Here is a 22725-nt window from a genome sequence, read left to right on the forward strand (position 1 = left end):
GAGAGTGCTTCATAGACTTTAATCTTTCCCGAGCCTCATGTCTATCGATGGCGTGAAAGGATCCTGACAAAAAGGAAGTGTAAGGCAAGTGGGCGTCTATATCCATTTCGCCAGGCTGGTGGTTACATAATTGGCAAGCAAGAGCTGTGGAGGGGCTGTCTGGGGAGGGCTTGCTGGATGCCCTCGACACCCAGGAGGAGGGAGGGAGCTAGCAAGCTAAGGCAGTTGGCCCTCCTGGCCCCTTAAGGTCCATGTGCTGGAGGCCCAGAGTTCTTGGAGTACAGTCTACACCTGGAGGAGACCCATTCTGGCCAGTCTGTGGCAGGGATGGCGTGCCGCCTCTGCCAGGCCAGTACCCCAAGCCCAATCAGCATCAGGGTGGTGCAAGTGCACAGGCGTGAGGTGATCAGTGATGAGGGGCAGGCACACAAGGTGGAGATAAAGACCAAGAGGACGGTTGCCAGTGAGAAGAGCAGACTCACGAACTTGAACAACATCTTCGGAGGACGGCTTTGGAGGTGCTCTGCTGCCTCCAGTCGGGTGACTTGCTGTAGCATCTCCAGCTTGGATATTCGGCTCTTGAAGGTCTCCATGATCTCCTGCAGGAGACGAAAATGCACGCACCAGAAGTCAGCACGCAACTGTGGTCGTTTATTGAGTTCCTAGGGGTGAGCAGCAAGCACTGTGGGGTGGCTATTCGAGGAGGCAGGCAGAGAGCCTAGAGCACATCCAGGGCAGAGGGGAGGGCGCAGGCTCTCCAACAACTGGGAAAGCTTCATCTGACCCAGCCGCACTCCCCCATCCACTGTCTCCCGAAGCTGAGGACCTGGTCAAGACACAACTACCCAGGGACGGGGGTGGGCGCTATGGAAATGGAACAGTGAGGAGAGGGAAGCCAGGTCTAAGGAGGGGTTCTGAGAGGGTGCTCCCTACACCCGCAGCCGCAGCAGAAGCAGCTCCACCCCAGATCTCCTGAGTCAGAGGCTCACGGGTGAGCACTGCAGCACCAGAGTGGCAAAAGCAGCTAAGCCAGATGGTGGGAAGCGGAGCGTGCGTGTAAAGGTCAGATGCTGCTAGCTCTGAAACAAATGTGTATGTGGCCGTTGAACACTCAGGAGGGGGCAGCTCGAGTGCCTTGCTTTGGTTTGGGGGTATCAGAATGGATTCGCTCATCTCTCCAGTCTTCTCACAAGGCTCCCCCAGGAGGTTCTCACCCATATTTCCTTGGCTCTCTCATAGGATAGATAGGCCATTCTCTCTTCGCTGCAGGCCAGATTGTGTTTGAGGTTGTAAATCTCATTCAGGTGTCCCTGCAGGCGATCATTCACCCGTTCTTCCATCAACGCTTGTCTTGGGAGCAAAAGAGAAAGTAAGATTCCTTCAGTACTTCACCCAGAGTTCATGCCAACAGCGAGCGGTCCTGACCTAGACCAGATTCGGGTTCAGCTTCTGCCTTCCTCCTCCCTCCCCAGGCTCTAGGAAAAGACTGCCTCCCGCTCCAGGTCTGCCTGGGAACACCCCAAACACACACCAGCCACACGCACACCAACATTCATATATATTTTATATGTAGTTACTCTTTTGTAACAGCTTTACAAGAATAGCCATAGACTAGAAGTTGTAGAAATGACAGTGTGAACTATCCGTGGGTGCTCGTCAATTCCGCAAATCCCCTAGGACCAGTGTGGAGTACGAAGTTTAGCCTGCAGTTACTCTATAGAAACATGGTGACTATAAGGATTGAAAAGTCACAAAAGACCACAGATTTCAGTACGATTCCACTAATTACGAAATGTCCAGAATAGGCAAATCCATAGAGACAGAAAGCAGATTAGTGGGTGCCAGGGGCTGGGGGTGGGGGATAGGCAGCGGCTGCTAATGAGTACAGGGTTGCTTTGGGGCTGATAAAAATACTCTGGAATTAGATAGTGGTGATGGTTGAACAACTCTGTGAATATACTAAAAACCAGTGAATTGTACACTTTAAATTGGTGAATTTTATGGGATGTGAATTATATCTCAATAGAGCCGTTATTTAAACAAAAAGAAAAAAGTGAATCATGGCAATAGTTGCACAACTCAGTAAATTTACTAAAAACCATTGAAATGTAGTTAAAATGGTGCATTTTATACTATGTAAATTATATCTCAATAGAGCTGTTAAAAAAACACAAGCAGGTCAGTTACAGCGGTTCACAGTTGCAATCCCAGCGCTTTGGGAGGCCAAGGCAAGAGGATTGTTTGAGGCCAGGAGGAATTCAAGACCAGCCTGGGCAACACAGTGAGACCCTGTCCCTACAAAAAAAAATTTTTAATTATCTGGGTGTGGTGGCACGTGCCTGTAGTCTCAGCTACTCTGGAGGCTGAGGCAGGAGGATCTCTTGAGCCCAGGAGTTCGAGGCTGCAGTGAGCTGCCATCACGCCACCGCACTCCAGCCTGGGCAGCAGAGTGAGACCCCATCTCTAAAAGAAAACAATCACTACCTGTTGTGTATATAATTATATAAGTAGTAAAAGTATAAAACCATGCATGGAAAAGATAAGCACCCAAATGAGAATGGCGAGGCCGGTATAGCGAGGCCAGAATACCAAGGAAGGAAGATGGTGCTGGAAAGGGGTAATGAGGACTTCAACTGAATATTTTCAAGTTTTATTTCCTAAAAAAAAGTAAGATTTGAAGTGAACATGGCAAATGTTAAGATTTCAGAAAGCTGGGGCTGTTAATTATGTTATCCTGTACATTTTCCCTGTGCTTGAAATACTTCATAATTTAAAAACTCCTTCAAAGTTCCTCTTTTGGCACCACAAAGAACAGGCCAGAAGGACAGAGGCCAGGGGGCCAGTGAGGGGGCTCTGGCACCACCGCTTACGCAGAAGAAAGAAGGCACCGGAGAGCGATGGAACCCATAGACTGGCAGGGCTGCCGCCCCAGGAGGCCCAGGAGGGTGGCGGCAGGCCTCAGGTGCAGGAGGTCTAAACGGTGGTGCTGACAGTGACGGGGAAAACGGTGACGACTTCTATTTGGTCCCGCTCCAAGGACTTGACCAACACCCACACGGAGAAATCCCCTGGGCACTGAATAAGCTGACAGCTCATTTGTTGAAAGCCAATTTGTCAAAAGCCGGTTCCTCGCAGCATTTCAAGGAATGTTTCATTTGCCTCTGCCCCAGGTCCCCGTTAAGAAGAGAGTCAGTGGACAACATGGACTAGGCTACTGCTCACAGAGAGGGGGAGTGGGTCGGCAGGATGGTCACCCCGAAAATAGATTCCTCATTACTGTCTTTCCATTTACATGAATGATCTAGCTGCGAGAACATTCAAGATTTTAAGTGTCCTCAGGAATATGAAGTCAATCTTCATCAATGTGTAGATAAAGACACATGAAGATATTTTTGAATGCATTCCTGAATAGCCTATTCAGATGTTAATAAACAATATTTTCATAAGGATATTCTCTCAGTCTCCCCTTCTCTCTGGCCCCCATCTCCTGGCCCTCTGGCAGCCACGCTCCCTTCTCTTCCTTGGTCAAGGACCCCTCTCTCTCCAACTCCTACAGTCACAGAGGCAAATGGACAACTCTGGAGAATGCTCTTATGAAGACAAAACAATGACCAGTCAACCCAGACACCCTCAAGACAGACCAAAGGTGTTAAGACCACCCTCTCCAACAAAAAGTGTTGTAAACTTTATTTATTTATTTTTTCAAACTAGTGTATTTTTATTTTTATGTTTTCAGACGGATCTCCTTCTGTTTGCCCAGGCTGGAGTGCAGTGGCACAATCTTGGCTTACTGCAACCTCCGCCTCCCGGGTTCAAGTGATTTTCCTGCCTCGGCCTCCTGAGTAGCTGGGACTACAGGCATGCACCATCATGCCCGGCTAATTTTTGTATTTTTAATAGAGACAGGGTTTCACCATGTTGGCCAGGCTGGTCTCCAACTCCTGACCTCTGGTGACCCGCCTGCCTCGGCCTCCCAAAGTGCTGGGATTACAGGCGTGAGCCATTGGGCCCAGCCAGAAAGAGTATATTCTTGATCATTTCTGAGAATTTGCTTTTGGCAAATTGAGCTAGAACCTAATCATGGCCCGCAACTTGGAGGAAAAGTCTGAGATGGAGAAACAGCTGTAGGAGGGGTCAATAGCCCGGGGGCAATCGACGCATGTGGCCAGGATGGATGAGCTCGCTCTGAGCAAATGTGCCAAAGCAAGGGGCCCTAGGGAGCTGCGGGAAGAGCCAACAAAACAGAAGCCAAAGTGGAAGGAAAATCACCAGGACGGCTCACACAGGAACCCAGAGGATGTAGGGATACAGTAGAAAGGTCGAACATACATGTAACTGGGGCCCTAGAAGGGGAGAAATGAGAGACTAGGGCAGAATCAACATTTGAAGATACAATGGCTGAAAATTTCCAAAACTGGCAAAAGACATCAAGCCATAAACCCCAGTAGCAATGCGAACCCTAAGCAGGATGAATGCACAGAAAATCACACCAAGGGGAGAGTCAGCGGCACAAAACACGAGAAAGAAAATCACACCAAACATCATAATAGCAAAACCACTAAACAACAATGAAAAAGAAAAGATCTTAAAAGGAGCCTGAGGAAAACAAAACTGTGATCCGAGGAGCAACAAGAAGACAGGCAGCTGCCTTTTCAACAGAAACCATGGAAGTCAGAAGGGAATGATTTGTTCAAAATGCTTATTATTTCCAAAAATTAAGTGCCAACTTAGAATTCTATGTCCGGCAAAAAAACATCCTTCAGGGCCGGGCGTGGTGGCTCACGCCTGGAATCCCAGCACTTTGGGAGGCCGAGGCGGGCGGATCACGAGGTCAGGAGTTCAAGACCTGGCCAACATGGTGAAACCCCGTCTCTACTAAAAATACAAAAATTAGCCGGCCGTGGTGGCACATGCCTGTAATCGCAGCTACTCGGGAGGCTGAGGCAGGGGAATCGCTTGAACCCGGGAGGCAGAAGTTGCAGTGAGCCGAGATCTCACCATTGCACTCCAATCTGGGTGACAGGGTGAGACTACATCCCACAAAAAAAAAAAAAAAAAAATCCTTCAGAAATAAAAACGAATGATGGCATGTGTGAGGCAATCAGGTGACAGTGACCGCATATTTAACATTGTGGACTTGTTTTAAGACATTTTTGGTATGGTATTTAGGCTACATTAACAAAATGATCCATATTTCAGGTTCACACTGAAATATTTACAGATGAACTGATGTAATGTCTGTGCTTTGCTTCAACACAACAGGGATGAGAGGAGCCAGTTCAGAGAGCAGCTCAGACCTTAGGTCAGACCTCCTCAGAGATCCAAAGATGCAGGATGCTCTGACGTGGAGGAGAAGTCGGGGAAAAAATGGAAGTTCTTGTGCCTTCAAGTTAACACGACCTGAGCCTGCAACAAAGGCCTAAGCAGATACCTTGAGGAAAGTCAGCCCGAGACTGGATCCCTGGGGCTGAGAGGTCACAGAGCAACAGTGAAGCCTCTAGTAACCATAGCCTGTTATCTCCAAGCCTTGTCTGAAAGCAAAACATACCAGAACATTCTTGGGACAGAGGAGCTAGGGTCTGGATGCCTGCAAGGACCTGGTGTCCAGAAGGGAAAAAAAAGCATGGAGACCTGGCATATTCACTTCAGGGCATTTTCAATATGGCAGGAGGCTATAAGAAAATTTCACAACTGCCCACTTGTGGATACAGCCAGAAATACAAAGCAAGAGTGAAACTTTTGCCTACTTGGCACCTGAGCAGCTTCATTTTATTCAATTTTTATTGAGGTAAATTTCGTGTAACATAAAATGAATGATTTTAAGGTGAACAATTCAGTGGCATTTAGCACATGTGGTGGTGTGCAACCACCACGGCTATTAATAGTTCCAAGACATTGGCCGGCTGCAGTCACGCCTGTGATCCCAGCACTTTGAGAGGCCGAGGTGGGTGGATCATGGGGTCAAGAGATCAAGACCATCCTGGCCAACATGGTGAAACCCCGTCTCTACTGAAAATACAAAAATTAGCTGGGCATGGTGGTGCACGCCTGTAGTCCCAGCTACTCGGGAGGCTGAGGCAGGAGAATCGCTTGAACCTGGGAGGCAGAGGTTGCAGTGACCCGAGATCACGCCACTGCACCGCAGCCTGGCAACAGAGCGAGACTCCGTCTCAAAAAAAAAAAAAAAAAAAAAAAAAGTTCCAAGACATTCATCACCCCCTCGAAAAAATACCATTTAGCAGTCACTCCCCATTCCCATCACCGCAGTCCCTGGCAACCACCAATCTGCTTTCTGACTTGAGCAGCTTCTTATCTCTGAACCTCTACCAGCAACTTATGAATGAGAGATGGACAAGACCATCAGATGTGTGGAGACGGTCCTAGACAAGCTGCTAGAAAATGACAGACAACCAGAGTAAGGGGTAGTGGGGCATTGTAATGCTGTGGAGAGGAGAGGGCAGCAGGAATGACAAGCCCAGGAGGCATTGACTCAGGGAAAGAAGAGGAAGGCAGGGTCAGGTCGAGATCTTGGCCAAATCCCTGAGCTCATCAACCTAGGGTGCTCCATTGATGAATTTATCAAGAGTCATTGGCCAGGGAGTGGTGGCTCACGCCTGTAATCACAGCACTTTGGGAGGCCAAGGCGGGTGGATCATTTGAGATTAGGAGTTGGAGACCAGCCTGGCCAACATGATGAAACCCTGTCTCTACTAAAAAACCCAAAAATTAGCTGGGCATGGTGGTGCATGCTGTAATCTCAGCTACTCAAGAGGCTGAGACAGGAGAACCACTTGAATCCGGGACGCAGAGGTTGCAGTGAGCTGAGATGGAGTCACTGCACTCCCTCCAGCCTGGGCAACAGAGTAAGACACCATCTCAAAAAAAACAAAAACAAAAAAAAAAAAGAAAGAAAAAGAAAAAAGAAAAAGCCATTAACAACTTTTTTCTTTCTTTCCTTTTTTTTTTTTTTAATTGAGATAAGGTCTCACTCTGTCCTCTATCACCCAGGCTGGAGTACTGTGGCACAATCATACCTCACTGCAACATAAAACTCTCAGGCTCAAGCGAACCTCCTGTCTCAGCCTCCCAAGTAGCAGGGACTACAGGCATGTGCCACCAAGTCCGGTTAATACTTTTAAATTTTTTTGCAGAGATATGGTCTCACTTTGTTACCCAAGCTGGTCTCAAACTCCTGGGCTCAAGCAATCCTCCTGCCTCGACCTCCCAAAGCACTGGGATTGCAGTCACAAGCCACTACATCTGGCCCAATTTTTCTTTACAATCTTTCAAGGACTTAGTTTGTAGATAAGAAGCAGAAAGGAATTGTAAATTCAGTTCCATCAGCATCTACTTGGGGCTTACACACAAGTATTAATTAATACTCACAACAGTTCCAACAATAGTGGGATCATTATTACCTCCATGTTACAGATATGGAAACTGAGGATTGCAAACTTGAAGCACCTTGTCCAAGGTAATTCAGGAAATACCCGGCACAGAGGAGGCTGGGTCAGGCCTAAATCCAGAATCAGCCCTCCTGACCCTGCCCTGATGTTCCCAAGACACAGCAGATAGAGTTCTGGCATACGTGGAGGAGGAAAGCAGCCCAGAGGGCGAGCTGGGTCCCTTCAGGAAGGGAGGAAAAGAAGCACCCAGATTGATCCATGAAACAGGTACTCACAGAACAGCCATCATGTGTCAACATGTCTTTGGGCAGTCACTCGGACACACTGGCCAACCTGAATGTGCTGATATTTTGACGAGAACAATACAACACAAATGAATACCTACACAAGGGAGAGCAGTTTGGCGGGTGGGTGGTGCGAGAAAGGAAAAAGTAGGGGAGTGACAAAGGTTAGTCCAGAGTATACAAAGAGCTCTGACAACTCAACAATGAAAAAACAATCCAAGTTGAAAACAAGCCAAAGACTTGTTGGCTGATAAGCACGTGAAAAGGGGTTCAGCACTATTAATCATCAGAGACAGGGTCACACCCACTAGTTTCATGGGCTAGGAGAGTGGTTCTCAACCAGGGGCAATTTGCTCCCCTCCGCTCCAAGGGACATTTGGCAGTCTCTGGAGAGACATTTCTGGTTGTTACAAATAGGTGGGGCATGGTAGGCTAAAATTGCCCCCCTGGGCTGGGCACGGTGGCTCACATCTGTAACTCCAGCACTTTGCGAGGCTGAGGTGGGCAGACTGCCTGAGCTCAGGAGTTCAAGACCAGCCTGGGCAACATGGTGAAATCCCATCTCTATTAAAAATATAAAATATTAGTTGGGTGTGGTGGCACGTGCTTGTAGTCCCAGCTACTTGGGAAGCTGAGGCAGGAGAATTGCCTGAACCCAGGAGGTGGAGGTTGCAGTGAGCCAAGATCGTGCCACTGCACTCCAGCCTGGATGACAGAGCAAGACTCTGTCTAAAAAAGAAAAACACCCACCCGCCCCCGCAAAAGATATCTATGTCATAATCCTTGGAAACTGTGAATGTTACCTTCTATGACCAAAAAAGGGGGCTTTCCAGAAGTGGTGAGTTTAAGGGTATTGAGATGCAAAGATTATCCCAGATTATCCTGGTGGGCCCTAAATGCCCATGTATGAGAGAGAGGCAAAAGGACATTAGACACGCACAGAGGAGAATGTCATGTGAAGACAGAACACAGGTTTGAAGATGCTGGCCTTCAGGACTGGAATGATGTGGCCACAAAATTAAGGAATTTGGCAGCCACCAGAAACTGGAAGAGGCAAAGATCAGTTTGTCCCCTAGAGCCTTCAATGAGAGTGTGTCCTCGCCTGATTTCAGCCCAGTGAAACTGATTTCAGCCTTCTAGCCTCCAAGACAGTGAGAGAATAACTTTCTATTATTTTAAGCCGTGAAGTTGGGGGCAATTTGTCACGGCACCATCAGCAAATTAATTCACCGCACCACTGGCATCAAGTAATTGGAGACCAGGGATGCTGCTCATCATCCTAGAATATATGGGACAGCCCCGCACAACAGAGAATCATTTGGTCCAAAATGTCGACAGTGCCAAGGTTGAGAGAACATGGGCTAGGGTGATGAAATTTTGGAGTCTAATTTCACCAAGTTGTGGCTGAACTTAAGAGGCTGAAATTTAAAAGACTGATCTTCCCAAACGTTGGCAACTGGAACTCTTACACACTCCTAGCGGGACTGTAAAATGGTATAACCATGTCGGAAAACCGTTCCTCTGGTGGCTTTTGTGTGTGTGTGTGTGTTTTTGTTTTGTTTTGTTTTTTTGAGATGGAGTTTCACTCGTTGCCCAGGCTGGAGCGCAATGGCACGATCTCGGCTCACTGCAACCTCCGCCTCCTGAGTTCAAGCGATTCTCCTGCATCAGCCTCCCGAGTAGCTGGGATTACGGGCATGTGCCACCACGCCCGGCTAATTTTGTATTTTTAGTAGAGACGGGGTTTCTCCATGTTGGTCAGGCTGGTCTCCAACTCCCGACCTCAGGTGATCCACCCACCTCGGCCTCCCAAAGTGCTGAGATTACAAGCGTGAGCCACCGCGCCTGGCCTTCCTCTTTCTTAAAAAGTTAAGCATACTGCTATGGTGTGCATGTCACCCCCCAAAACTCATGTTGAAATTTAATGGCCATGTGATGGTGTTAAGGGGTGGGACTGGTAAGAGGGGATTAATATTAATATTGTTATCGTGAAAGTTTGGCCCCCGCTCGCTTTCTCACGCCCTCTTGCCCTTCTGCCTTCTGCCACAGGATGATGCAGTACAAAGGTCCTCACCAGCTGCCAGCGCCTTGACATTGAACTTCCTTTCTTTATAAACTACCCAGCCTGCGGTACTCTGTTACAGCACCAGAAAGTGGGACTAAGACACATAACACTTCCCCGTCATCGAGCAATTCCATATATGAAAGCATATGTTCACAGAAAGACTTGTACGAGAACGTTCATAGCAGCTTTATTCACTCGCCCAACTGGCAGCGGACCGGGGCATAAGCAACCTGCGGTGTCTCCATGCAATGGAATGCTGCCAAGCAATACGAAGCCATGAGCTACTCACACAGCTTGGGTGGATCTCAAAACAATTCCACGGAGCGAAAGCAGCCAGACGCAAAGCACTGCGCGCCGTGCGATTCCACTTACATGAGGTTCAAGAGGAGACCAAGCTAGAGTGACAGAAACCAGAACAGTGGCTGATTATGGGAGATGGGTGTTCACTGGAAGAGGGCGTGAGGGTACTGTCTGGGGTGGTGGCAAAGCTCTTTATTGGGATTTTAGTTGGCCAGGTGTAAACCTTTGTCAAAACTCGTTAAACTGTATGCCTAAACTTAAATGCAATTTCACTGTATAAAATTTACCTCAAAAAGGCCAGGCGCGGTGGCTCATGCCTGTCATCCCAGCACTTTGGGAGGCTGAGGCGGGTGGATCACCTGAGGTTGGGAGTTCGAGACCAGCGTGACCAACATGGAGAAACCCCATCTCTACTAAAAATACAAAATTAGCCAGGCGTGGTGGTGCATGCCTATAATCCCAGCTACTCGGGAGGCTGACGCAGGAGAATCGCTTGAACTCAGGAGGCGGAGGTTGCAGTGAGCCAAGATCGCGCCGTTGCACTCCAGTCTAGGCAACAAGAGCAAAACTCCGTCAAAAAAAAAAAAAAAAAAAACTTTACTTCAAAAAACCCCACCTCCAAAAGAATAAAAGAAGAGGCCATTTGAACGTGGTAGCCTGGGAAGTCCCTTTGAGGAGAGGACATCAGAGCAGAGCCTAAAGGACAAGCTGAGTGTGGGAGTTTCCTGTGGCTACCATCACAAAGCGTTACAAACTTTGAGTGGCTTTCCCAGCAGAGACGGCCTCTCTCCTGGCTGGGGGTCCAGCAGTCCGAGAGGAAGGCGCAGGCGGAATTGGGCTCCTGCTGAGGACTGAGAAGGCGCCTCCACTCGGGGCCTCTGTCCCAGCTTCTGCTCTGCTGCCCATCTGCAGGCTTCCTTGGCTTCTGCCACGGCAGATCAGCCTCGGCCTCTGTCTCCACATGGCGTTCTCCCTCTGGGTGTGTCCGTGTCTCCGTCTCCCCTTTCTTTCAGGACACAGGTCACGTTGCATTAGGACCTGCCCTTCTGCAGAATGACCTCATCCAAATCTAACTCATCACGTCCGCAACGACCCTGTTTCCAAATAAGCCAGTTCCTTGTCACCAAGTGGAGCCTTCAATGAGGTGATGCCAAGGCAGGTCTAGGGAACTAGAAATGGGGTAAGAAGCAATGTCCTCCAGCCAGGTGTGGTGGCTCACGCCTCTAACCCCAGCACTTTGGGAGGCCGAGGCGAGTGGATCACTTGAGGTCAGGAGTTCGAGACCAGCCTGGTCAACATGGCGAAATCCCATCTCTACTAAAAAATACAAAAAAGTAGCCAGGCGTGCTGGGGGGCGCCTGTAATCCCAGCTACTCGGGAGGCTGAGGCAGGAGAATCGCTTGAACCAGGGAGGCAGAGATTGCAGTGAGCCGAGATCACACCACTGCACTCCAGCCTGGGGGACAGAGTGAGACTGCATCTCATAAAAAAGAAAAAAAAAAGAAGCAATGTCCTCCTCACCGTCGGGTTTTCTCCTGGGACCATTTTACTCATCCAACAAAGAACAAAGATGTCCCAGCAACCCATCTACCCCAGGCATTCACCACTAGGGCTACAAGGGTGAAGGAGGAGGGTGGGCTGGGCAGGCTGGGACTGGCTATGGACCCCAGAGAGTAAAGATGGTTTTGCTGGCACCACACCCCCAACTCCAGGACTTGTCCATGCCCTGTCTACGGGGCCAAGCCTGAAACCTGACTGCCTTTCACCATCAAGCAGAAGTCAGCTGTACATCCTGTAAGAGAGGGAGAAGGACCCCCAGACCCTCCCAGAGCCCCCTGGCTCATTAGGAGGCTAGAGGGGGTCTCCTGCAACTCTCCATGCAAGGTGCCCAGATGAGACCTGGCCAGTCGAGACTTTCACTTGAAGGCTCCACATGCCTTCCTTGGGTGCCATCTCTTCTACCAATGAACATTTTCTGAGTTTCTCAAGCCTTCTTTCCTCCTGACCCACAGAGACGCTGAGGAACCGGGGCCTTCTGGTCCCCCAGGAGACTGGCTTGTGCCGAGGAGACAGGCCACTCACTGTGCATCTTCTTGGAGATCTGAAGCTCCCCCAATTTCCACAAGAAAGAAAGAGAAGCTTGGCAAAGACCCTTCCATCCAGAAGCATCAAGTTCGCGACGCCCGTGCTTCTCCTCAGCACACAGAGGGGAGAGTTACCAGGGGCCTCAAGCAACTCCAGCAGAAGCAGTCACAGTCCTTCCAGGGCCCAGGAATGTCCTCTGCAAGGACCCACAAACCCAGACCTCATGAAGGAGGAGACCCCAGGGCCACTAGCCCAGCCCCAAGCCTCCTGAGTCTAATTGTTGCTGTGATAGAGACCCTGCACGTTGCAGAATCAAAAAGAATATACCATGTCGCCTTTTTTTTTTTTTTTTTTTTTTTTTTTTTTTTTTACCACAATCAACTTAAAAAATGTATTAAAAAGTAAGAACTGGCCAGGCACAGTGGCTCACATCTGTAACCCCAGCACTTGGGGAGGCCATGGCCAGGTGTTCAAGACCAGCCTGGGCAACATAGCAAGATCCCATCTCTACAAATAATTTTTTAAAAGTTAGCCAGGCATGGTGGCACATGCTTTGTACTCCCAGTTACTCGGGAGGATGAGGCAGGAAGATCGTTTGAGCCCAGGAGTTCAAGGCTGCAGTGAACTATGATTGCATCACTGTGCTCCAGCCTGGGCAACAGAGACCCTGAAAAAAAAAAAACAACGAACGAAAGAACGAAAGAAAGAAAGAAAGAAAGAGAATAAGAGAGACAGAAAGAAGAAAGAAAGAGAAAAAGAAAGAAAGAAGAAAAAGAAAGAAAAGAAAGAAAAGAAAGAAAAGAAAGAAAGAAAGAAAGAAAGAAAGAAAGAAAGAAAGAAAGAAAGAAAACAAACTTTTGCGTATCGAAAGACTCAGGAAAAATAAAAAAGAAAGCCAGCCCTCATAATGAGATACCACTTCACAGTGACATCTGTTGGAAAAAAAAAAAAAAAAAGGATAACGATAAACGTTGGCAAGGATGTGAGGCAACTGGAAGCCTTCAGCATTGCTGGTGGGAAGGTGGAGCGGCGCGGCTGCTGTGGGAAGACTCCTCTAAACGTTACACCTGGAGTCACCACAGGGCCCAGCAATTCTACTCCTGATTATAGACCCCAAAGAATTGAAAACTGGTATTCAAATAAGTGGCATGTGTGTGAGTGTTCAGGGCAGGGCTTCTCACAATAGCCAAAAGGTGGAAACAACTCAAACCTCCATCCACCGACGGACAGATAAACAAAATGTGGTCTACCCATGGACTGGAATATAAGTCAGCCATCAAGAGAATGAAGTACTGATACATGCTACAACATGAATGAACCTTGAAAACGGCGAAAGAAGCTAGACACAAAAGCCCACATATTGTGTGGTCCCATTTATATGAAAAGTCCGGAAGAGGCAAACCCACGGAGACAGAAAGCAGATTAGGGAACGCCTGGAGCCGAGGCTAGGAGTGACTGCGTAGTGAGTCTGGAGGTCTCCTTCTGGGGTGATGAAAATGTTAGACAACTGTACAGACGTGACGGTTGGACCACACTGCAGATGTACTTAATGCACTGAATTACATGCTTCCAAATGGTTAATTTCACATTATGTGAAATTGTGTGAATTCTACACCAATTTTTTAAAGTGCTTGTCATAAATGTGTTTAATACAGTTGCTGCCTCAGCATCCAACTTTAGCAGTTGTACCCTGTCACCTTTGCCCTAGATAACACCCGTCCCTCCCTACCATGTGATTGTTTGCGATATAGCTCATGTGGTCCTCACCTCACTGACCCAAAACCCAACACATTCCATGGCTGCTGACCACGATAAAACCTAATGCTCAACACCAGAGTCATGTAAATCAGTTTCCTCCTTTGTGCATGTTTTCTTTAAACCAGCCAACCGCAACCCCCGCAGGAAAGCCTGTGGGATCCCTTCACACCCTGCGACCTTAATACAGGCACAGCCCCGGAAGCTTCCCCGCCCTTCGTTCTGGGCTTCGCTCTTGCACAACTGATGAGCTCAATCAGCTCCCTGCTGCATCCAGACTTCCCCTCTGCCTCCCATCAGCACACCTAACGTCTCTGCGATCTGAGTCATACATTTCTTTTTTCTGTTTTGTTTGTTTGTTTGTTTGTTTTTTGACACAGGGTCTCGCTCTGTCACCCAGGATGGAGTGCAGTGGTGCAATCATGACTCACTGCAGCCTCAACCTCCCAGGCTCAAGGGATCCCCGCTCCCACTCAGCCTCCTGAGTAACTGTGACTACAGGCACGCGCCATCACGCCCAGCTAATTTCTTTGAATTTTTTGTGGATACAAGATCTCGCTATGTTGCCCAGGCTGGTCTCAAACTCCTGAGCTCAAGCAATCTGCCCACCTCAACCTCCCAAAGTGCTAGGATTACAGGCGTGAGCCCCCGCGCCCAGCCCATGTCGCTGTTACATACATTTTCATCTGCCTCCTCATTGTGGCTCCCCTGACACACACATCCGAACCTAACGATCCCACGGGTCAGGGATCTCCTAGAGACTGGGTATCTCGGCTATGGCCACGCTCAGTAGAGACGTGCCAAGACCAAATTAAAAAGAAACCAGAATGGTAAAAACCACTACAGCCCTCTTGAAAGCAAACGGATTTAACTGTGATAAACAGCACAGGACTTGCAGTGTGGCTTCTCAGTTTGTGATGCACCAGAAGGGACGCAACAGTCACAGGGGGCCTGGCTGGTTGAAACACTTCTGCGTCCAGCTCATGTAAAAGTTTTGAAGAAGATTTTACGAAAGTATATGTTTTTATAATGCCATGAATTCCTGTGTCTCCTGCATCTAACTTAGCCACACAGCCAGGGTGTGGTGAAACGCTCTCAGGTCCACTCTTACCATCCACATAGGCTGCTTGTGCCTCTGTGAGACTCTGCTTCCCCAATCACAAAGTAGGCGTCTGAGGGCCAAAGAACAATGCTGCTTAACCTGGTGCCCCAGCTCAGTTACGAGCCCGTGACAACAGTGAAAAATCATCATCAGCCCTTTCTCCTCCTAGTAAATTTGGGCCCTGCAGACCTGCTTTTCTGCTCACGACGAACATTAGTAAGGATAGGCTCGCTGCTGCAGCAAACAACCAGAAATCCCATGTCACAGTCCAATGGGGGGTACTGGGTCAGAAGTGCAGGCTTCTGGAATTTGCAGCAAAAGTCTGAGAGGGGGAGAGAGAGGTATTGCCCTGCTCCCCGGTAGTCACCCCTGTATCAAGAGGGGGTGAAAGACTCGGATTTGAGAGGGGTTAAGAGTTTACCCGAGCACAGCATTCTCATTGACCCATACGGTTTGGAAACATACGGGGAAGTTTGTAACTGCCACCAAACTCTGTTGTTGCTTAATAGAAAGCTGACTGGGTAAGTGTGATTTTGGCAAAAGGGTCTTTAATGCTCCCAAGATTTTAGATTTGGTTGCCATGTCCTATGAAAATAACCTCCAAGAGACACCTGTGACTCTGACTAGTCATCTCATTGATAGTGGTTGTCCTGTAATATTCTTTGATTGTCCTTTAACAGATTCTTAGGCTATGTAAACACTGGCAAAATTTCCCTGGGGAAACTAAAGAGGATGATTCCCACGTGCCTCTTCCCCTGCATCAGGCACTAAAAGGACTGCGGAGTTTCTTCTTTTCATGCAAATGCTGAGAATCTTGGCTCACCTAAGGGAGTAGTCACTGCCTCCCTAGCCAGGACTCTGGAGGGACTGGCGTTAATTAGCCACAGACTGCAGCGAGGGGGATAGAATGTGACACCCCCTGAGGGCCCATGGAAACCCAGAGAACGGTCCCAGTCGGAATGGAGAGAATCCGTTGAGAGACTGAGTTTGCCTTTTTTTTTTTTTTTTTTTTTTTTTTTTTTTTTCCAATTGGTAGGCCCTAGCCTTATCTTAGAGGGAAAGAAAATCGAGCTAGGGCAGGGTGCGGTGGCTCACGCCTGTAATCCCAGCACTTTGGGAGGCCGAGGCAGGCGGATCACGAGGTCAAGAGATTGAGACCGTCCTGGTCAACATGGTGAAACCCCGCCTGTACTAAAAATACAAAAAATAACCGGGTGTGCTGGTACACGCCTATAGTCCCAGCTACTCGGGAGGCTGAGGCAGGAGAATCGCTTGAACCTGGGAGGTGGAGGTTGCAGTGAGCCGAGATCGTGCCACTGCACTCCAGCCTGGCGACAGAGCGAGACTCCGTCTCAAAAAAAGAGAAAAAGAAAAAGAAAATCGAGCTACTGCACGGCGCAGAGAAAGCACTCACCAGAAGGCAGTCATTTTTGAAATAAGTATCTGAGACCCGACCTGTGCCCAGCTCAGCTAGGAGCACGGGTGAAGAGACCAGAGCTGGCGAGGCGACTCCGGTCCTGACTCCCACCTTCCCGGCAGACTGGGACCAGAGGACGCCACCTCCCTAACTAGTGCCAGGTGTCTACCGGACTCTTGCCACCCCCATGTTGTCTCCTGCCACCACAGAGTCAGGGCCAGCCGCTGTGCCGCTGCAACCACCTGGCAGGGGCTGCCGAGCTGGAGCATTTTCGCCAGCAAGGGTCAAGGCAGGTGTGGGACTGCAGGGAGAGGGCCGGTCGCCCCACGGCAGGGCCCAGTCGCTAAGAGAAGCATGGACCTGCTCTTCCAACTGGCCCCTCACCCTGGCTCTCCAGGCTCATGTCCTGGCTCCCTTTCACCCTCCCAGAGGTGGCTCCCAGGAGCGGTTCCTCCTCTGCTTCCAGTCCCCAAAGCCAAGGCCTCACCTACACTTCTCCTCCTGAAGGGACTCCAGCAACAGCTGCAGGTCAGTCAGAGACCTCTCCTTTAGGCTGTGATAGGACGCCTGGAGGCTGATGTGGAACCTCTTGGCTTCTTCCAGCTCTTCCTTTACCTTCTGCAATATCAGGTTTTGTTGCCGGGCCACATCCTCCGTCTCTAAGCGCATCCCCTGCTGTGAGCTCTGGAAGCGACTCTCCTCGGTGAAGGGTGTGCTGGCATCGGGCAGGTTGACGGGCCTGTCTTCCCCACTCGGCATGGGGGGCTCTGAAAGCAGGGCCTTCTCGCTGGGTGGCTCGCAGTTGGCTGGGTCGCTTTCTGCCATCAGCAGTAAGCCCTTGGGCCTGCAGCCTTCCTCCAGCTCCTGGAGCTGCTGGTGACACTGGCGGAGCCTGTGCTCGATCTGGGCGATGGTGGCAGAGGCGCGCTGGTTCACCTTCTCAAAGGCCTGCCGGATGTGCGGCACCTGGTGCCGGTCTGCTTTGGACACCAGCTTGAGGTAGCTCACGGTGTTGCCATCCCGACTGGCCTTCTCCACTCTCAGCTGCTCTGAGAGGTAGAGGATGCGGTGCCTGACACTATCCTGTAAGTTGTGGGCTAGGCCCCCATCTGAGAGGCTGGAAGGGCCACTGGGGCCGTCTTCGCTGGATGACAGGGACCTGCATGAAGGCACATTGGAGGGGAGGGTTGCGCTGGGGCTCCTGGTGTGTTCCGCCTACATTGGGAAACAAGAAATCACAATACGGTGCTCTGTGAGCCGCAAAGTGTGAGAGAATTGGACACGTTATGACTCCATAAAATACCTCCACATATGCATGGATACTTACACACGCAAGATTTGTGCGTTCAAGATGGGTCCGACGCAGACTGGGGAGGTGATGCTCATCTTCAGGGCTCCTCTCCCCTCCTTTTCAGCGTCTGACTCCTTGCTCTACATTTTGTGCCTCACTACGACCGACAGGTGGCCAGACTCCCTTCTACATCTGCCTGTTTTTGCACTGCACTCCTATTTTCTCTTCCAAAAATTACCAATTGTGGGTCTCACTTATAAAGAGCTGTTCTTGTAAACTATGGAATAAACATTTCCGTTAACCCTTACAGCTTGCTGTATTGCTACTCCCAGGGAGACAGGAAGGGTTAGGCAGAGAGATTTGCCTCCTAACAGGTTCATTCATTCATCCAATCATTCATTCAACACATATTTTGAGTGCCTACCATGTGGTACAGAAGCCAGATACATTCCTTGATCTCATACAGCTTACAGTCTAGGGTAGAAAATTTTATTGTAACACAAAAGAATGAGTCTCTCACATGGTGAGGGGGTTAACGTTGCCTTTGACAAAGAGCCCAGTTCAAATCCTGGCTCTACCACTCTGAGACCTTGAGCAAGTTAATAAACTGCTCTGAGGCTCAGTTTTCTTACCTCTAAAACAAAGATGGCAAGAGAAGCATAGCTGGACCCCAGCCCACCAGGGGAGACTGGGGAGCAAGGAGCTAGGAGACGGAGGTGGGGGGCAGCTCAGGTGCAGCCTCTGCTCTGTTTCTACTTTTTTTTTTTTTCTTTTTTGAGATGGAGTCTCACTCTGTCACCCAGACTGGAGTGCAGCGGTGCAATCTCAGCTCACTACAACCTTCACCTCCCGGGTTTAAGCAATTCTCATGCCTCAGCCTCCCGAGTAGCTGGGATTACAGGTGTGCACCACCACGCCCAGCTAATTTTTGTATTATTAGTAGAGACAGGGTTTCACCATGTTGACCAGGCTAGTTTCCAACTCCTGACCTCAAGTGATCCTCCCGCCTCAGCCTCCCAAAGTGCTGGGATTACAGGTGTGAGCCACCGAGTCTGGCCTATACCTCAATTTTTAAAACGCAAAGTGGTACCACTATGCACCCAGTAGATTGGTCAAACTCAGACAGACTAACAACGATGAGTGTTGGCAAGGATATAGAGCAACAGGAACTCTCAACCATTACTGGTGGGAAGCAAATTTGTACTACCACCACCTTGGAAAAGCACTTGACAGTATCACAAAGTTGAAGACATGCATACCAAATGATCCAGCAACTGCATTCGTAGGCAATATTCCCAGGAGACAAACACACTGATGTTCCCAATATCCAACAACTAGCAACAAACCACCTGCCCAGAAAGTGTAAGTAAACCGTAATATATGCAACAATATACTACTGTACGGCAATGAGAATGAACGACAGCCTTGAAAAACATGAATACATTTCACAAGCATAATGCTCAACAAAAGAAACCAAACAGAAAATCCATACTACAAATGGTTCCATTTACACAAATTCCAAGAGCAGGCAAAACTAAACGATATTGTATAGGGATGACTACGCCGGCAGGAAAGCATAAAGGGCAGCATGGATGCTGGCAACAGAAACCCCAGGATGGTGGTTCCCACCAGGGCGGGAGAAGGTGATTATGATTGGGGTGACAGTGGAGGCTGCGGTGCCTGGCCTGAGTAGTGGTTAAATGTGTGTTCACCTTATCGTTATTTCCTAAAACATACATCAATGTTTTCTGCACCTTTATATACATATGCCAGATTTCACAGTTTTAAAACTATTTAAATGTTCAATATAGGCCAGGTGTGGTGGCTCATGCCTGTAATCCCAGCACTTTGGGAGGCCGAGGTGGGCAGATCACTTGAGGTCAGGAGTCCAAGACCAGTCTGGCCAACAGGGTGAAACCCCATCCATACAAAAAAAAAGCCTGGCATGGTGGCTCACACCTATAATTCCAGCACTCTGGGAGGCCGAGGCAGGCGGATCACCTGAGGTCGGGAGTTCAAGACCAGCCTGACCAACATGGAGAAACCCCATCTCCATCAAAAATACAAACTTAGCTAGGTGTGGTGGCACATGCCTGTAATGCCAGCTACTCCGGAGGCTGAGGCAGGAGAATCGCTTGAACCCAGAAGGCAGAGGTTGCAGTGAGCTGAGATCGCACCATTGCACTCCAACCTGGGCAACAAGAGCAAAACTCCATCAAAAGAAAGAAAGGAAGGAAGGAAGGAAGGAAGGAAGGAAGGAAGGAAGGAAGGAAGGAAGGAAGGAAGGAAGGAAGGAAGGAGTATGCAGAATGCAGCACAGAGGCACAAAGAAATAGAAAACTTGAAAAATAGAAGACATGGAAGGTAGCGTGAGTAGGTCTAACAAAAATGCAATTGTCATACCAGAGAGAGAAGACAGAGAGAATGAAGCAGCAGCAATATATATATAATTTTTTTTTTTTATTGAAAAGGAGTCACACTCTGTTGCCTAGGCTGGAGTGTCATGGCACGATCTCGGCTCACTGCCAACCTCTGCTGCCCGGGTTCAAGCAATTCTCGTGCCTCAGCCTCACGAGTAGCTGGAACTACAGGTGCGTGCCACCACGCCTAGCTAATTCTTTTGTATTTTTAGTAGAGATGGGGTTTCACCATGTTGGCAAGGCTGTTCTCAAACTCTCAACCTCAGGTGATCCACCCACTTCGGCCTCCCAAAGTGCTGGGATTACAGGCATGAGCCACCATGACCAGCCGCAGCAGCAATATTTTAAGAGATAACTCCCTAAGAACTTTCCAGAACTGAAGAAAGACACAAATTCACAAATTCAAGAAGCCCAATAAATCCTAAGCAGGGAAGACAGAAATAGGTCCACACCTAGGCACAAGATTTTTTTTTTTTTAAACAGAGTTTCGCTCTTGTTGCCCAGGCCAGAGTGCAGTGGTGTGATCTCGGCTCACTGCAACCTCTGCCTCCCGGGTTTAAGCGATTCTCCTGCCTCAGCCTCCCAAGTAGCTGGGATTACAGGCGCCCGCCACTATGCCCAGCTAATTTTTGTATTTTTAGTAGAGAGAGTGTTTCACCATGTTGGCCAGGCTGGTCTGGAACTCCTGACCTCAAATGATCCACCCGCCTCGGCCTCCCAAAGTGCTGGGATTACAAGCATGAGCCACTGCACCCGGCCGACACAAGATGTTAAAAGCAGCCAGAGGAAAAAAGCTGATTACCTTTAAAACCATGACTTTTCGACTGCAGGCTGCCTTCTCAATAGCATCAATGCAATCCAGAAGATAGTTGACTGATACCTTCAACACGCTGAGAGAATAACTGCCAGAGAGAAAAAAATAGGTCACATTCAAAGAATCAGAAGTCAGAATGGCTTCAGACTTCAGCAACAGCATGGGGAACTAGAAGACAATGAAGTACTGGCTGGGCACGGTGGCTCACGCCTGTAATCCCAGCACTCTGGGAAGCCCAGGCAGGCAGATCACTTGAAGTCAACAGTTGAGACCAGCCTGACCAACATGAGGAAACTCTGTCTCTGCTAAAAATACAAAACTTAGCCGGGCATGGTGGTGGGTGCCTGTAATCCCAGCTACTCGGGAGGCTGAGGCAAGAGAATCACTTGAACCCAAGAGGCAGAGGTTGCAGTGAGCCGAGACGCCCCTGCACTCTAGCCTGGGCGACAGAGCAAGACTCCATCTTAAAAAAAAAAAAAAAAAAAAAGACAATGAAGTGCTGCCTTCAAAATTCTGAGGGAAAGATGATTTCCCAGCCTAAAATTCTACACCCCAACTGTCTACTGTGGGGTTAGACTAAAGACATTTTTAGACATGAAAGAGTTCAGTACACCATTGACAAATCTAAGAATTCATTAACTGTTTAAAAAGCAAGTCTTGCCAGGGCAGTGGTGTGCACCTGTGGTCCCAGCTACTCAGGATGCTGAGGCAGGAGGATCACTTGTGCCCAGCAAGTAGAGGCTACAGTGACCTGTGACTGTGCTACTGCCCTTCAACCTGAGCAACAGAGTGAGTGAGAACTTGTCTCAAAAAAAAAAAAAAAAAAAAAAGGGAGCGGTGTGTGGTGGCTCACGCCTGTAATCCCAGCACTTTGGGCAGCCAAGGCGGATGGATCACTTGAGGTCAGGAGTTTGAGACCAGTATGGTCAACATTGTGAAACACTGTCCCTACTAAAAATACAAAAATTAGCTGGGCTTGGAGGCACACCCCTGTAATCCCAGCTACTGGGAAGGCTGAGGCAGGAGAATTGCTTGAGCCCGGGAGACGGAGGTTGCAGTGAGCCGAGATTGCACCACTGCCCTCCAGCCCGGCTGACAGAGTGAGATTGTCTCCAAAAAAAAAAAAAAAAAAAAAAGTAATCACTAGAAAAGAAGCTACATATGTACATAACATCCAAATAACCAAGGGGAGAAAAAAATGGGACTTGATTAATAATAATTTTTTTAAAAATGAAAGAAACGGGAAACAAAACAAAACAAACAAACAAAAACAAGGGCTGGGTATGCTGGCTCATGCCTGTAATCCCAGCACTTTGGAAGCCAAGGTGGGTGGATCTCTTGAGCCCAGGAGGTCGAGACCAGCCTGGGCAACATGGCGAAACCCCTGTCTCTATTAAAAAATAATTAATGCAAAAATTATCCTGGAGTGGTGGTGCACACCTGTAGTCCCAGCTACCCAGGAGGCTGAGACGGTAGGATCACTTGATCCCGGGGATGTCGAGGCTGCCGTGATCGCACCACTGCCCTCCAGCCAGGGTGGCAGACTGAGATCCCGTCTCAAAAAATAAATAAATAGGCTGGACGCGGTGGCTCACGCCTGTAATCCCAGCACTTTGGGGGGCTGAGAGGGGCGGATCACGGGGTCAGGAGATCAAGGCCATCCTGGCTAACACGGTGAAATCCCGTCTCTACTAAAAATACAAAAAATTAACCGGGCGTGGTGGTGGGCACCTGTAGTCCCAGCTACTCAAGAGGCTGAGGCAGAAGAATGGCATGAACCCGGGAG

The 22725-nt window shown here is 49.0% G+C and overlaps 1 protein-coding gene across 1 annotated transcript; it reads right to left on the bottom strand.

Moving 5' to 3' along the window:
• Positions 1-15: 15 nt before the first annotated feature.
• LOC135969084 (testis-specific protein TEX28) lies at positions 16-21101 on the bottom strand. Its single transcript, XM_065537879.2, has 4 exons — positions 20928-21101; positions 16902-17629; positions 1215-1350; positions 16-599 (listed from the first exon to the last, which is right to left on the bottom strand). The coding sequence occupies exons 1-4, from the start codon at positions 21099-21101 to the stop codon at positions 243-245; spliced, it is 1395 nt and encodes a 464-aa protein (XP_065393951.2). The 3' UTR covers positions 16-242.
• Positions 21102-22725: the final 1624 nt, after the last annotated feature.

The sequence above is a fragment of the Macaca fascicularis genome, chromosome X (assembly GCF_037993035.2).
Source record: "Macaca fascicularis isolate 582-1 chromosome X, T2T-MFA8v1.1".
NCBI lineage: Eukaryota > Metazoa > Chordata > Mammalia > Primates > Cercopithecidae > Macaca > Macaca fascicularis.